Source organism: Grammomys surdaster, unplaced genomic scaffold (genome assembly GCF_004785775.1).
Source record: "Grammomys surdaster isolate TR1022 unplaced genomic scaffold, NIH_TR_1.0 125940, whole genome shotgun sequence".
Lineage (NCBI taxonomy): Eukaryota > Metazoa > Chordata > Mammalia > Rodentia > Muridae > Grammomys > Grammomys surdaster.
Window position 1 is genome coordinate 3,837,119 of NW_021620762.1, and position 12,206 is coordinate 3,849,324.

General features: G+C 51.0%; 1 protein-coding gene across 2 annotated transcripts in view; it reads right to left on the bottom strand.

Annotated features, from left to right (window-relative positions):
- Window positions 1–12,206, bottom strand: part of Rab37 (RAB37, member RAS oncogene family) — a 64,217-nt gene that overhangs the window by 3,087 nt on the left and 48,924 nt on the right. The window contains exons 1-5 of one of the 2 annotated variants that reach the window (XM_028752760.1): window positions 4,864–4,976; window positions 2,028–2,138; window positions 1,033–1,074; window positions 495–561; window positions 357–409 (exon numbers count right to left, since the gene is read on the bottom strand). In XM_028752760.1, coding sequence (XP_028608593.1) covers window positions 357–409; window positions 495–561; window positions 1,033–1,074; window positions 2,028–2,138; window positions 4,864–4,956 — 366 coding nt within the window. In that variant the 5' untranslated portion in view covers window positions 4,957–4,976. Of the gene's footprint in view, window positions 1–356; window positions 410–494; window positions 562–1,032; window positions 1,075–2,027; window positions 2,139–4,863; window positions 4,977–11,755; window positions 11,867–12,206 lie in introns of those variants that run through there. The other variant, XM_028752761.1, reaches the window with a different exon arrangement.

Sequence of the window (12,206 nt, forward strand, 5' to 3'; positions counted from 1 at the left end):
GGACACAGCCACTCACTCTTCTTGAGTTGCAACCTGGCCTGGATGCATGTGGATGCTTGGGCTTTCCTCCTGTGGACAGGTGTCCAGGGTGGAGTTGGGACTTTTCTGAACACCGATATACAACACACTCGTGAATCACAGTCAGGGCACATACAGGGCACATCAGCCTGCTTGGCTTCCATGCCTACATGGCAATGAAACAGTCACTACTGAGTGTCTTTGAAAGGTGACAAGTTCTATGGTCTACCAGTTTTTACAGAACTGAAGCAATCTGGTCTGCAGAAGCCCGTTCTGGCTGCTCGTGACAGGCAGGGTTGTTGGGATGGGGGAAGGACCTTGGGGAGGGGAGGACCTACCCTGATGTTGTCAAAAGAAGACTGGTTGGTGATGTCATACAACAGGAGCAAAGCTGAAAGGAGACAGATACAGAGGAATTCAGGGCATCTGCTGAGATGCTGAGGAATAGGGAAGGGACAGAGGACAAGAGGACCTACCCTGAGCGTCTCGGTAATAAGCATGGGTCACACTGCGGAAGCGCTCCTGTCCTGCAGTGTCCCAGATCTAGGAAGAGAGAGAGAGGTGGGAAGGAGGCAGGGCTAGCTGCTGACAGGAGGGCTCATGCTGTGGTGTGAGAGCTGTCTGTGAGCTGGGGGGGGGGAGACGGGGGAAGCCGTTTCCGTCTCTGGGTTTCTCACAGTTCTCACTGGCTCTGATGACCTCTTTAATGGCTTTTCTGGGGTCCTAAACCTGTTTACTGCTGTTTCTTCTCCAGCCTAGGGGTTGGGGCTCCCCAGAAAACTGGAGGGGGGAGGCAAGGGAGGTTAAGTCTCACTGAGGGCACTTTGAGTTGCCTTTGATAGGAGAAAGGCTGCCTGGGAACTGCTTTTTCTGTAGATATCAAACAAAGAAAAACAGTTTCCTCTCATGGGCCCCACAGGAAGTTACCCCAGGCTGAGGCCAGGGCTGCAGGCCTGTGGTTCAGGTTGAGAAGCAAGAGCAAGTTCCTCCCCCCGCCCCAGCTTCTGCTCATACCTGAAGCTTCACCCTGGCACCATCCACTGTCACCACTTTATTCTGAAAGAGAAAAGGGCAGAGGATCGGGATGGGAGGGAAGGGGAGGCTGGCCCCCCGAGTTCTGCCAATTTCCTGTCCTGGTCTCTCTCCAGGCCTACAAGGCAGTGTGGTGAGCCTGAGACTTCTTCAGTCAATAGAGCAGTGGGGACCTGCTCCAAAATTCCAACGTTTTTTGTTCTCATAACCATAGCCAGGCAAGAAGACCCTTCAAACCTGCCTGGTCCTCTGTTGGACTCAGCAGGCAGCACAGGAAGGGTGTGGGAGGCTCTGCCCCTTCCCCACATCAATCTGTCTCCCAGAGTTCAACTTCAGTGATGAGGCACCCATTCACAGCATCCTGAGGCCTTCAGAGGCTGGACCTAGCGGATCATCTTTCCTCCAACTACCCATAATTCTCTCAATAAAGCCTCAGCAACTCCATCCACTGGGAGATGTATGAAGCTTCTTCTGCAGGTCCACCTGCTAGGGCTAGGCCCTTTCTCTCGGGGATCCTTTGATATGCAGTACCCAGTGATCCAGCTTGCATACTGACAAAGATAGAGATCTTAGATACCTGGGAGTGGGGAGTGGGGAGTGGGGTGGGACATAGCCCTGAGATCCACTGCCTCTGAATCCAGCCCTTCAACTACTTGGCAATTGCTTCTTGAAAACTGACCTTGACAGAAGAGCCTAGTTCAGATGACCACTAGCAAGGGGCCCTCAGGACTTAGACCATGAAACTACCTTGTTTTGGGGACACTATCCAAGAGCAGAGAAGAAGGTAGGAAAGATGCCAACTCTACCCAGACTCCTTTGACCTAGCCATCTCTGTGATCCTGTGGGAGTACCTCTAGGGCCTTACAGACGATAAGCCCCAAGCGCCTTCAGGATTCAAAGCATACAAAGAGAGGGCACCCTTCTTGAGCCTGAGCTGTAGCCCAGCTCACTGCAGGAGGAGCCTGCAGTCACCTCACCCTGAAGTCTATGCCGACAGTGGCTATGAAGGTTCCGGACAGGAAGGCCCCGTCTTTGAATTGGATCAGGAAACAGGTTTTGCCGACGCCCGAGTCTCCAAGAAGCATCACCTAGGAGATGGGGGCAGAGGCAGTTAATGGCAGCTGGGGAGGAGAAGGGGTCTTCTGGGATTTCAGAAGCCCTGGAGAGGGTCAGAGAAAGAAAGAGGGTGGAGAAGGATGCCAGCAGGGCAGAGGGACACTTGCCTCCAGTGAGCATGTCCCTGTCATCCCGGTGCCTCTCTCCCCACAGTCTCCTTGCCTTAGCCGCCTAGGTTCTCTGTCTGACCTTCTTGTACTAGTCAATGTCTTTGAAGCCAAGCTGAGACCTCCAAAGTGCTTGGAGATCCCCAGAGAACTTCACATTTTGTTGGTCTGTACCTTGGATATATATTTGCCCATTGCTGGACAGTGCAGAGATTATTGCTGCTCTGAGTGTATGCTCAAGTGTACACAGGTGGGTGAGTCTCCCACACAGAGAAAAGAACCTCTCCTCCAGTAGCCTACCAAGACTTGATGGGCGGGTGGGAGCATGGTGGTGCAGGTCCTTCATCCCAGCATTTGACAGGCAGAGGCAGGCAGGCCGATCTCTGTGAGTTCAAGGCTAGCCAAGGCTAAATAGTGAGAACCCCCTCTACATCTTTAAAAAGAGAGAGAGAAAGGGGGGGGAGGGAAGACTTGACGGGCGGGACATTCTCTTTAAATTACTATTGTTTGCATTTCCTTTTGGGTCAGACATTTATGTGGATGTGTCTAATGAGGACTTGTGTTCATAATAGGTTTGCAAGAATTAGGGAAGGCTGGAATTTATTCTGAGATGTGGAGCCAGTTAGTCTGAAGTTTTTAGCAGAAACCTCCCAAGAGGGACAAATGGCTGCAAAATGGCATCTTTGGGTCACTGTGGAGAACATGCAGGTATGGTGGAGGGAGCTCTTTGCCCAGTCATCTTGGAGAACAGAGGTGTAGACTCAACGCTGGAATGTTCCCAACTGCCTGGTTAGACTGTTAATAAGGTTGGAATTGCTTGAGGGCTCTCTGAACTCGATAGTGGAACCAAATAGCTAAAAAGCTTTTCTTCCTTAGATGTGGGGTCCTGGGATTGATCAGTTGATTTTGATGCAGAAATCGGAGTGGGCCTGAGGAAGGGATGCAAGGCTGAGTCCCTATATTATAAAAACGCTGCTGGGTGCTTTGGGGGAAATTTTCATAATATGTCTGCTGCTTGCTCACCATAATAGGAGAAAAGTGGGGGTAGGGTGGGGCTCATTCCTTTGAGGCCTTTCTAGAGCTTGCCAGTGTCTAGGGTCAACAAGATTGATGCTAACCATTTAGGACTCAGAGAAGAGTGCCCTGGGGTGGGTATCGCTTGCCTGAGACCCCAGACCTAAGGTGCTCCAAGGAGCTTTTCCCATCATGCTCTTCTCCCACAGCTACAAGTCTCAGAACAGGGCCAAGCCTGGCAAGCTGGGGGTCAGCTATTTTGCAGGCGCTGCTGACAGGTACTCTGATGGCTCCAGGGCCCCAGCCCCACAAGGGAGAAGGGGAGGGAGAGAGGGAAGGAGGGAGGGAGACAGGTGAATACTGGTATTTGTGTACTTTACAGATCACAGCTGCCTTGAGCAAATGATGCAGCCGGTCACCCAGCCCATGGAGTCCACCAAACACAAACAGCTGCTCAGCTTTGCCACCTCCTAGGTAAACAGCTCAGTTGTCCCGCAGGGCAGGGAGGTCAGGAGATCCCCATCAGCCCGGGGGCTGGCCATCAGCAGCTCCCCTCCCCTAAGGACTTAGAGCCCCATTTCCTGCCACAAGCCCACACAGGACGCCTATCTCAACGTCTCTGGGTGGGTAGGCTGGCTGACTGGCTTCCCCTGAAACCCTGGGGGTGGAGATGTTAGGCTCCTAGTGAGAGTGAGATCTGGTGTTGGGGAGGAACCAAGGCGCTGAAAGAGGCAGGCATCCCTCAAGACCAGGCATCCACTCTACCTGGCATGGGTCTCACTCATCTCCCCTGAACCCTCTAGAAAGAGTGTAAGCTGCGGGCTGGCTCAGCGTCTCTTTTTAGAGTTCCACCATGTACTTGCTTAAGCCAAGGACACAGATGAGGGAGGTGGTGACCGACGGGTGTCCATGATTCTCCTGCGTCCTTTTGTGCAAGACATTCCTGCAGAACCTATGCACCCCAGAGAGTTGCCTTTAAGGCCGTCAGAGGGGCGGGGGGAGGGTGGGCCACAGTCACTAATTGCCATGTTCTTTCTCAGCTTCTGAAAATTCCCAAGTGGACTCGAAGGCTGACTACACACAGCCTGGGGTGTTAGGAAGGAGCCAGGAGACTATGTTTGGAGGCAGTGGGGAGGGAAGGGTGGGATTTACTGCTGAGTTGGGGGGGGACCTAAAACATTGCAAGTGTGTGACAGGTATCACTTTTTGAGGCTTAGCTCAAAAAGGGCATTAACCTTGAGATGCCTCTGCAGTCAGGGACGCCCTGTCTGTGTCTTCAGAGAGTCCCCCATCTCCCAGGACTCCAAAGTGTGGCAGAAGAGAACTGGGTTTTTGTCCCCAGGGTGGGAAGTCTAAGTCCTTCTGATCTGCCTTACCCTATGCCCTCCGAGGTCAGTCTAGATCCCTAGAGACTGGGATGAACCCAGGGGTTATGCCCCAGACCAGAGTCCCAGCTGACACTTCCAGAGAGGGGTGCAGACAGGGAAGGACAGGGTCCTAAGGCAAAGGACATCAAGAGGGATGTCCCTAAGTGCCGGCCTGGGGGTCCCCAGCACTGAGCACAGAGCCCACCCACCTTGCCGGTGAGATCGTAGTTCGGACTGGAGGGCGGGGAGCGCTCAGGGGCCTCGCCATCCCCAGCGGTAGCAGCTCCTGGTGTGCCAGTCATGTCCCCGGACAGTCAGAGGTGAGCCCGGCTCACTGCAAGCGAGGGAGAGCGCGGAACCGCCCTGCTCTAAGCTCCGCCCACTCCTCCTTCCCCATCCACCAACCGGCTCGGACCCTGATAGACTCCTCCCTCCGTTCCGCCATCCCCCTCGACGACGCCTGCCAGACGCCTGAGACTTGCAGAATGCACGCCGGAGGGACTGGCAGTCCCCCTGAGAGACATTAGCCTAGTTTAGTGCTCTTACAGCACTGAATGAGTCCTGCTACGGGACCAGTCCATTAAGGTCGCAGTGGCGAAGTTAGATTGCCATCGAGGCAGCGGACCCGGGAGACCCAGCTAGCTGCGGAAGGTGTGGTGCTTGGTTTCCTTCTGCGGCTGTGCAGAGTGGCCAGCAGGGCGCGCCCGAGCTCCAGCCAGTTGACAGTCCCGTCCTTACCTGCAGGCAAGAAGCTGGGGACGTCCCTGAGCACTGTTTGACTGGAAGCTGCATTCTGAGGCTAGCATCCAAACAGTTCTGATGGGCCTTAAGCTCATCTGAGTCTACTTTTGTTCACCGACACTCACCTTGGGGCGCATCGACCATCTGGGGAGCTCCTGGGTGGTGTGCTAACACTTTGAGCCCTTTTCCATGTTTCTCCCTTATTGTTGGCCTAAGCCCCTAGTGTCCCACCATGGGAATGCGGGCTTTCCAAAGCCTACCTTTCCAAAGGGGAAATGTAGGGACAGCATTATTCAGGCGACGCCTAGGCCTAGCCACCGAGTGGGTGCCATATGAATTCATGAAGTCGTGGGTCATTGTGAGCCATTTCCAGTACAGCCCAGGAACCCAGTGTGGGGTTGCACATACCAGTGCTCAGTGGCTTGTGGCAAGAGCTTTCAGTATCCCAACGTTGTATAGAAGGGAACAGGATGGGGGACGGGTGTGGGGTGTAGGAAGAGGGAGGGCCCTTCAACTTTTTAGGTGAGGGCAAGCTTTTGGATGATGATGACTTGGGAACTGGCTGTGTGTATCAGCAGGGACTATCTCACGGCAGCTGAGAGGAGAGCCCAGAGCCAGGATGGAGGTGACTTTGTTGTGGTGGGAATTGGAGAGGGGTAGTGGCTTGCCCCTTGCTCACCTTCCACTGAAAACGAATGTTATGGGAGTACATCTTGTCCCTCAAGAGATATTCTGAAGCCCCAGGCACTGGTACCCAGAATGTGTATGTCCTTCCTTGGCAACAGGAACATTAGAGATGTAAGTTAGAATTGAGTCATACTGGAATAGGGGCCCCATGCCCAAGGTGACTGTGTTCTGAGGAAAGGTTTAAAGCAAATGGGAAGAAGACAGCCTCGTGAAGACAAAGGCAGAGGCAGGAATATTTGATGACTCCAAGGAGCATGGTCGATGCCCTGAGCTAACAGAAGTTGGGGAGCGGTAGGGAGAATCCTACTGGGATACTGCTGACACGTTGGTTTGTGTCTTCGGCTTGTGTTGTTGGATCAATATTATTTTGGGAGGAGGTAGAAGCTTCAGGGGTTGGGGCTTAGCTGGTGTTAGGGATTGGTTCTAAAGCTGTCTCAACTCAATTCGGTTCCCCAAAAGCCGAGGTCCCAGAAGCTGAGGGTCTCCGCCCCCCGCTGGATTTGATTGGCAATAAAGGATTGCCTTACAGCCAATGGCTGGGCAGGTAGACTGAGGCGGGACCTGGAAGAAAACAGGAGAATCGCGATGATTCGAGCGAGATGGGTCAGATTTAGAGCTGCAGAAGAAAAAAAAAACATCCAAAATGTAGGTGGAAAGGGAAAGCGGCCCTATGGGAGAGTGCCCAGAAGGTAACAGCGTAGCGAAGTCAAAACATAAAGGCGTTGAGTCAGGAGTACCGGAGGGAAAGGTATGCTAGCTGGGCGGAAGATTAGAACTGCCCAGCCTCTGAGCTAGTCAAAACATATCAAAAATAAGCTTGTGTGTGTGTGTGTGTGTGTGTGTGTGTGTGTGTGTCTTTCTTTCACGAATCCAGAGGACTCTGGCGGGTGCGGCATGAGTGCACTTGACCCTCTGGGAGCCAAAGCGGTTTAGCTAACCTTGCCACTACAGCTGGAGCTAAGCTACTGGTCACAGGTTACACTCGCTTTAGAAGGATGGGTTTGGGATGGAGCAAACCAGGCACCTCCAGAGACAACAGGGATAAAAAACATTCTTACAGAGAACCAGGGACAGTACAGTTCTATTTCTGGGCAGTGCTTGTTAGCATCTCTGGGTTATGTTCCCTGGGCCAGCAGCATGCAGGCAGTGAAGTCTGGATGAGTCATGCTTGTCCCCTGAGATGCTGTAATATCCTGTGGTGTGTTCAAGGGCAGTCTTGAGACAGACAGAAGCATGAGGGCCTTAAGGACCTTCAGAGCGGAGCTGTGTAGAAGAGAGGCTCACTAAAGGGCGGGAAATCATTAGATGTAACCTTCAGGACAGAGAGAATGTTCTAGAACACAGCACCAAGACTTTCTGACCTCTGCTCTGATACTGTGTACATGCCCCAACAGCCCATATCTCTCCCATAGATGCTTCCATCTCATGTCTTACCACAGTCACACACTCCGACACTGACGCTATAGCACAGACATGCCTCAAGTGCACACCTCACACAATCCCTCAAATACAAGCTTCATACCACAAACACACACGCTACATCGCGTGTCGTGAAACATCATACCACCCATCTCCTGCTGTAGTACAAGCATACGCCTCCCAGACACACACCTCGCCTCACCCCAAGCAGATGCATGTCTCTCAGCACATGGAAACCACAGACATAATTTGCATTACAACATGAACACATAAAACACATCAATGCCCACCTGCTCTCAAATTGACCTCATAACTCACATCCTCAACCGATGCCCGAATCACTCTCGAATATAAACCACTGTAAATTACCCAACCTCTCTCATGCCCCCCAGATGTGAAATGTGTGTGCACACCACATTACCCTCCAATCAGAAACCCTCTACTGTGCTGCAGGATACTCACACAGTCTTCCTGATACAGAGTGGGCCAGTGACACCGGCACCTCTGCTGCCTATTTGGAGGAACACCGGGGTTTTTCCCAGACATGCAGATGGACTGAAGAAAACCCCAGGGCTATGAAGCACATAGCCCACTGACTGCAGGGTCCAGATGTGGAGGTGAGACTAGGGTAGAGGTTGGAGCAACAAAATTGACGCTCAGGTTTTGCAAACTGTGGTGTATAGATCATCCACAGCATAGCTCTCGGGTCATGTCAAATGCAGACTCTGTGTCCCTATGATGATCCTACTAAAGCAGCCTCTGAAGGTTTTTACATATGCCCAATGAGTGTTAAGAGCCACGGGCCTCAGTTGTGTGCTACTTTGACCAGAAGATGGGGAGTTTAGACATTGACAGGCCATAGTGATATGATGGGAAGTGGCCAGAGGAAGGCTTTTGGAGATTAATTTTGCAACATGGTGTAAGTAAAACTGGAAAGTCTTAGGAAAGTCAAGACCAGTTGTAACAAGGAAGATCTGATTTGCAGTGGGACAGGGGTTGGTTGGAAAGGTTAATGTCTTGTGGTTTGAATATGAAATGTTCTTGGATGAGTTTCTTTTTAGAAAATGCTCAGTCCCCAGCTCAAGGCATTATTTTGGGAGATGGTAGAATTTTTAGGAGGTGAGACTTAGCTGGAGAAAGTAGACCACAGGCTAATATGTAAAAGTTATGCTTGATCGCTTTAGTAGCTCTGATGTTCTGTCCCGTTAGGAGCCCAGAATCCACAGAGCCAAGGACCACGACAGGAGCTCTGAAATTGTGAGTCAAAGTAAACCTTTTTTCAGGTTGCTTATGGCAGCTTTTTAAAACTGAAGTGATGGAAAATGTAGCATATAGAATTGGTACCAGGAGTGTGGATGTTGCTGTGACTAACCCAACTGTGAGGGTCTTTGCCTTTGGGACTGGTTTGTAGGAGGAATTTGGAAAAGTTTGGAGATGTGGGCTAGCAAAAGTCCCTAGAGTGACTCAGTAGGAGACTGTGGTGAGAGCTTGGATGACCAAAGTGATGATGAAGAACGTGGACAATGAAGATGGTTCATGAGGTTTCAGATGGGAACAAGGATTTTGAGGGATTGAGCTAGGAGCCGTTCATATTACATCTTGCAAAGGACTTTTTAACATTTTGCCTGGGCTCTCAGAGCTGGTAGGGGTCTGTGTTTAAAAGTAGGAGACTAATAAACCCAATGGAGGAAGTTTTGAGGCCGCACAGTATCCAGGCTGTGGCCTAGTTACTGTCAGCTGCTTTCAGCAAGGTTTATAGTGAGACTCAAGAGCAAAAGGCTGAACAAAAAGTCTTGAAAAACTTGCATTTTGTGAGTCAGAAAATCTTGTACAAAATAGGGGCCTACAAAAGGTAGGGCTTCCAGAGAGACTGGTACCATTTAAAAGATGTCTAGTGATTTGCATCAAATATAGAAGGTCTGGATAATATCTCTGTGAATTCTAATGGTGTCAGCACTTCATCAAACCCAGCAATAGGACTCTACATCCAGTGTGACAGGGCTTGTGAGATAGAAGTTGGGGAAAACCAGAACTTGAGAGGTGTCAGCTCCATGCCTGAGAGGCCATAGACCTAGAATTTTCTCAGTGAAGGCAAGTTCATTCTGTGTCTCCTTTCCTCTCTTCATGCTCAGGTTGCATCCAGACTTCTGAGCATGGCCAGCAGGAGCTTGGTGGCCTCTTCTGCCTCAATTATCATCAAAAGTCTGATGTCCAAGCCCAGAGCCAGGGAACTTGCAAATTGCCCTTTGTGCTAACAACAACAACAACAACAACAACAAATTCACAGTTGTGGCTTGAGATGGCTCAGTGGTTAAGAGCACTGGCTGCTCTTCCAGAGGACCTGAGTTCAATTCCCACCACCCACATGGCAGCTCACAAGTGTCTGTAACTAGAGTTCCAGGGGATCAATGCCTTCTTCTGGTTTCCATGGGCCCTAGGCACACAGGTGGTACACAGACACATGTGCAGGCCAAACAGCCAAACACATAAAGAATAATAATAAAAAATTAAAATATCTCACTGAGTAATAGGTCAATAAGCAAGGATCTTATAGCCACTATCTCTAGAACCAGTATTAGAAGAACACCCAATGTCCTTCAGCATCCTTGCCCAGCAGGATGTGGGAGAGTAGCTGCTGTGCCAAGATCCAGCTGTTTTGGGAAGGGGGATGAACTTGGGGATAGAGGAGGGTCCCTGACAGTAAACAGTGAATAGGCATTGTCACAATTGCACAGTTGTCTGGTCCCTGTCACATTTCCTCTACGTGGTCCCTGCTCACTGTTGCTGGTGGGTATTTCCCTGGATTTGGGTCCCAGCTGTAGAACATGGTTGTGCTTGTTTGTGGTTCAAGGTCCTGCTCTCTCATGACCCAAGTGTCCCCAGGCTCAAGCTTCACTCAAGCTGCCAACTGTCTGGATGCTGGCCTGGGCTAAGTACAGTTGAGGCTATAGAAGGCTGTCCCAAGGTTAGCAGGACACTCCTCTCAAGGCTGGGCTACTTGACTTTCTCTGTCTGACTAAATCCATTCTTCTTGCTCATAGATTTGCCTTAGTTTTCTTGCCAAACTAGTAGCCGAGTTCAGAGAAGAGACACCATGGGCTGTCAGGGTGTGAATCAGAATTTCCAGACCCTGGATCACCTACTTTCTGCTCTCCAAGTCAGGAGCAAGGGTAGGTGAAAAGATGTAGGTCTGACTGGGACAGAAGAGTGACATCAGCTGTAGGAGACCATTCCTGGCACAAAGACATACATCTCACTTCCAGACAGGCTGACCCAAGGCTTTAGGCATTATCCAAATAGCCTTGGCAGTCTGGGACTCGGTCCTACCTGGTTCCACCTTCCTCCTAGAGAAGGCGGGGGTCAACTTGTCTAGTTTTGGGAGCACTTGGGTGCTGATGTTTCAAGACAGATTCTAGGTCAGACAACTCACAGTCTGGCCAGCTCTCCCTTCCCAGTCACCTCCTGGGCAGTTACCTATATCTAAGTCCAGGCTGGACCCTTGCTTTCTTCTCTATGACCTCTTGAAAAAGCCCATTTTTGGGTTTCCTCCCTCTCTTCCCACCAATGTAGATATTGCGTGCCAATCCCAAACGTGGCCTCACAGGCCCCATGCTTTGGTTGGTCTAGAGGTTTTCAAACTGCCATTCAGTCCAAGACCTGCTCTCCCAGTCTCTGCAACACTAGATTCTGGAGACCGAGCAGGGTAAGAAAGGGGAGAGCCGTATGGAGGGCCTTTCCAAGTACTCAGGGGGATCAGGGAATAGCTGCAGGCATGGAAAATCAGGGAGGTGGGGGTATGTGGCAGAGTGGGACTGTTAGACTGTGGAGAACTGTGGGAGAAGGAGCCTGAACTCACTTTCTAATCGGATCCCACCCACATGCCCACACCCAGGTACTGTGCCCCAGAAGAGAGCTAGTGCTAAAGAGTCCTTGCCTGCTGGCTCCCAACCCATGTGGCCATGCTGAGTTCACACTTTCTGTAAGGTCATTTGTCTTAGCCCTCGCTGATTCTTTGCTGCCATGGGGTTGACCTGAGTATCTATACCCAGATACCCCTATTTTGTGTATAGACTCAAAGTGGGACGGAGCCTCCACACCACCCAAGGCCAAAGTGCAACCTCTTCCAGTCCCCATCAACTTGCCTGCGTCTCTGGAGACAGTTTGCTTACTGGTTCTTCTAATGGCCTCACCTGTTCTGGCTGACATCCTGGCACACGCACAGAGGCTCAGCACTGAGAGGCAATGAGTACTTACTGTGAATCCGATGCCCACGGTGGCTGAGAAGGAGCCAGGGATGAACTTCCCCTGGTCAAACTGAACCAGGAGAGATGTCTTCCCAACGCCACTGTCACCAACCAGAATGGTCTGAAAAAGGCAGCAATAGAGACAGAGGATTTCAGGTGGATTAGTTGTGACTGCAGGAGGTGACTCTTTATGTACACATACACACAGTTACACATCTACACATGTACATCCACACACATGCACACCACACACACCTACACATGTGTGTGTACATGTGCACACATGTGCACACCACACACACACATGCACACACCACAGTCTACACGTATACACACACATGCACACACCACACACACATATACATACACATACACCACACATCTACACATGTACATACATACACATGCACATACCACACACACACTTGCATATGTGCATGTATATACACACATGCACACAC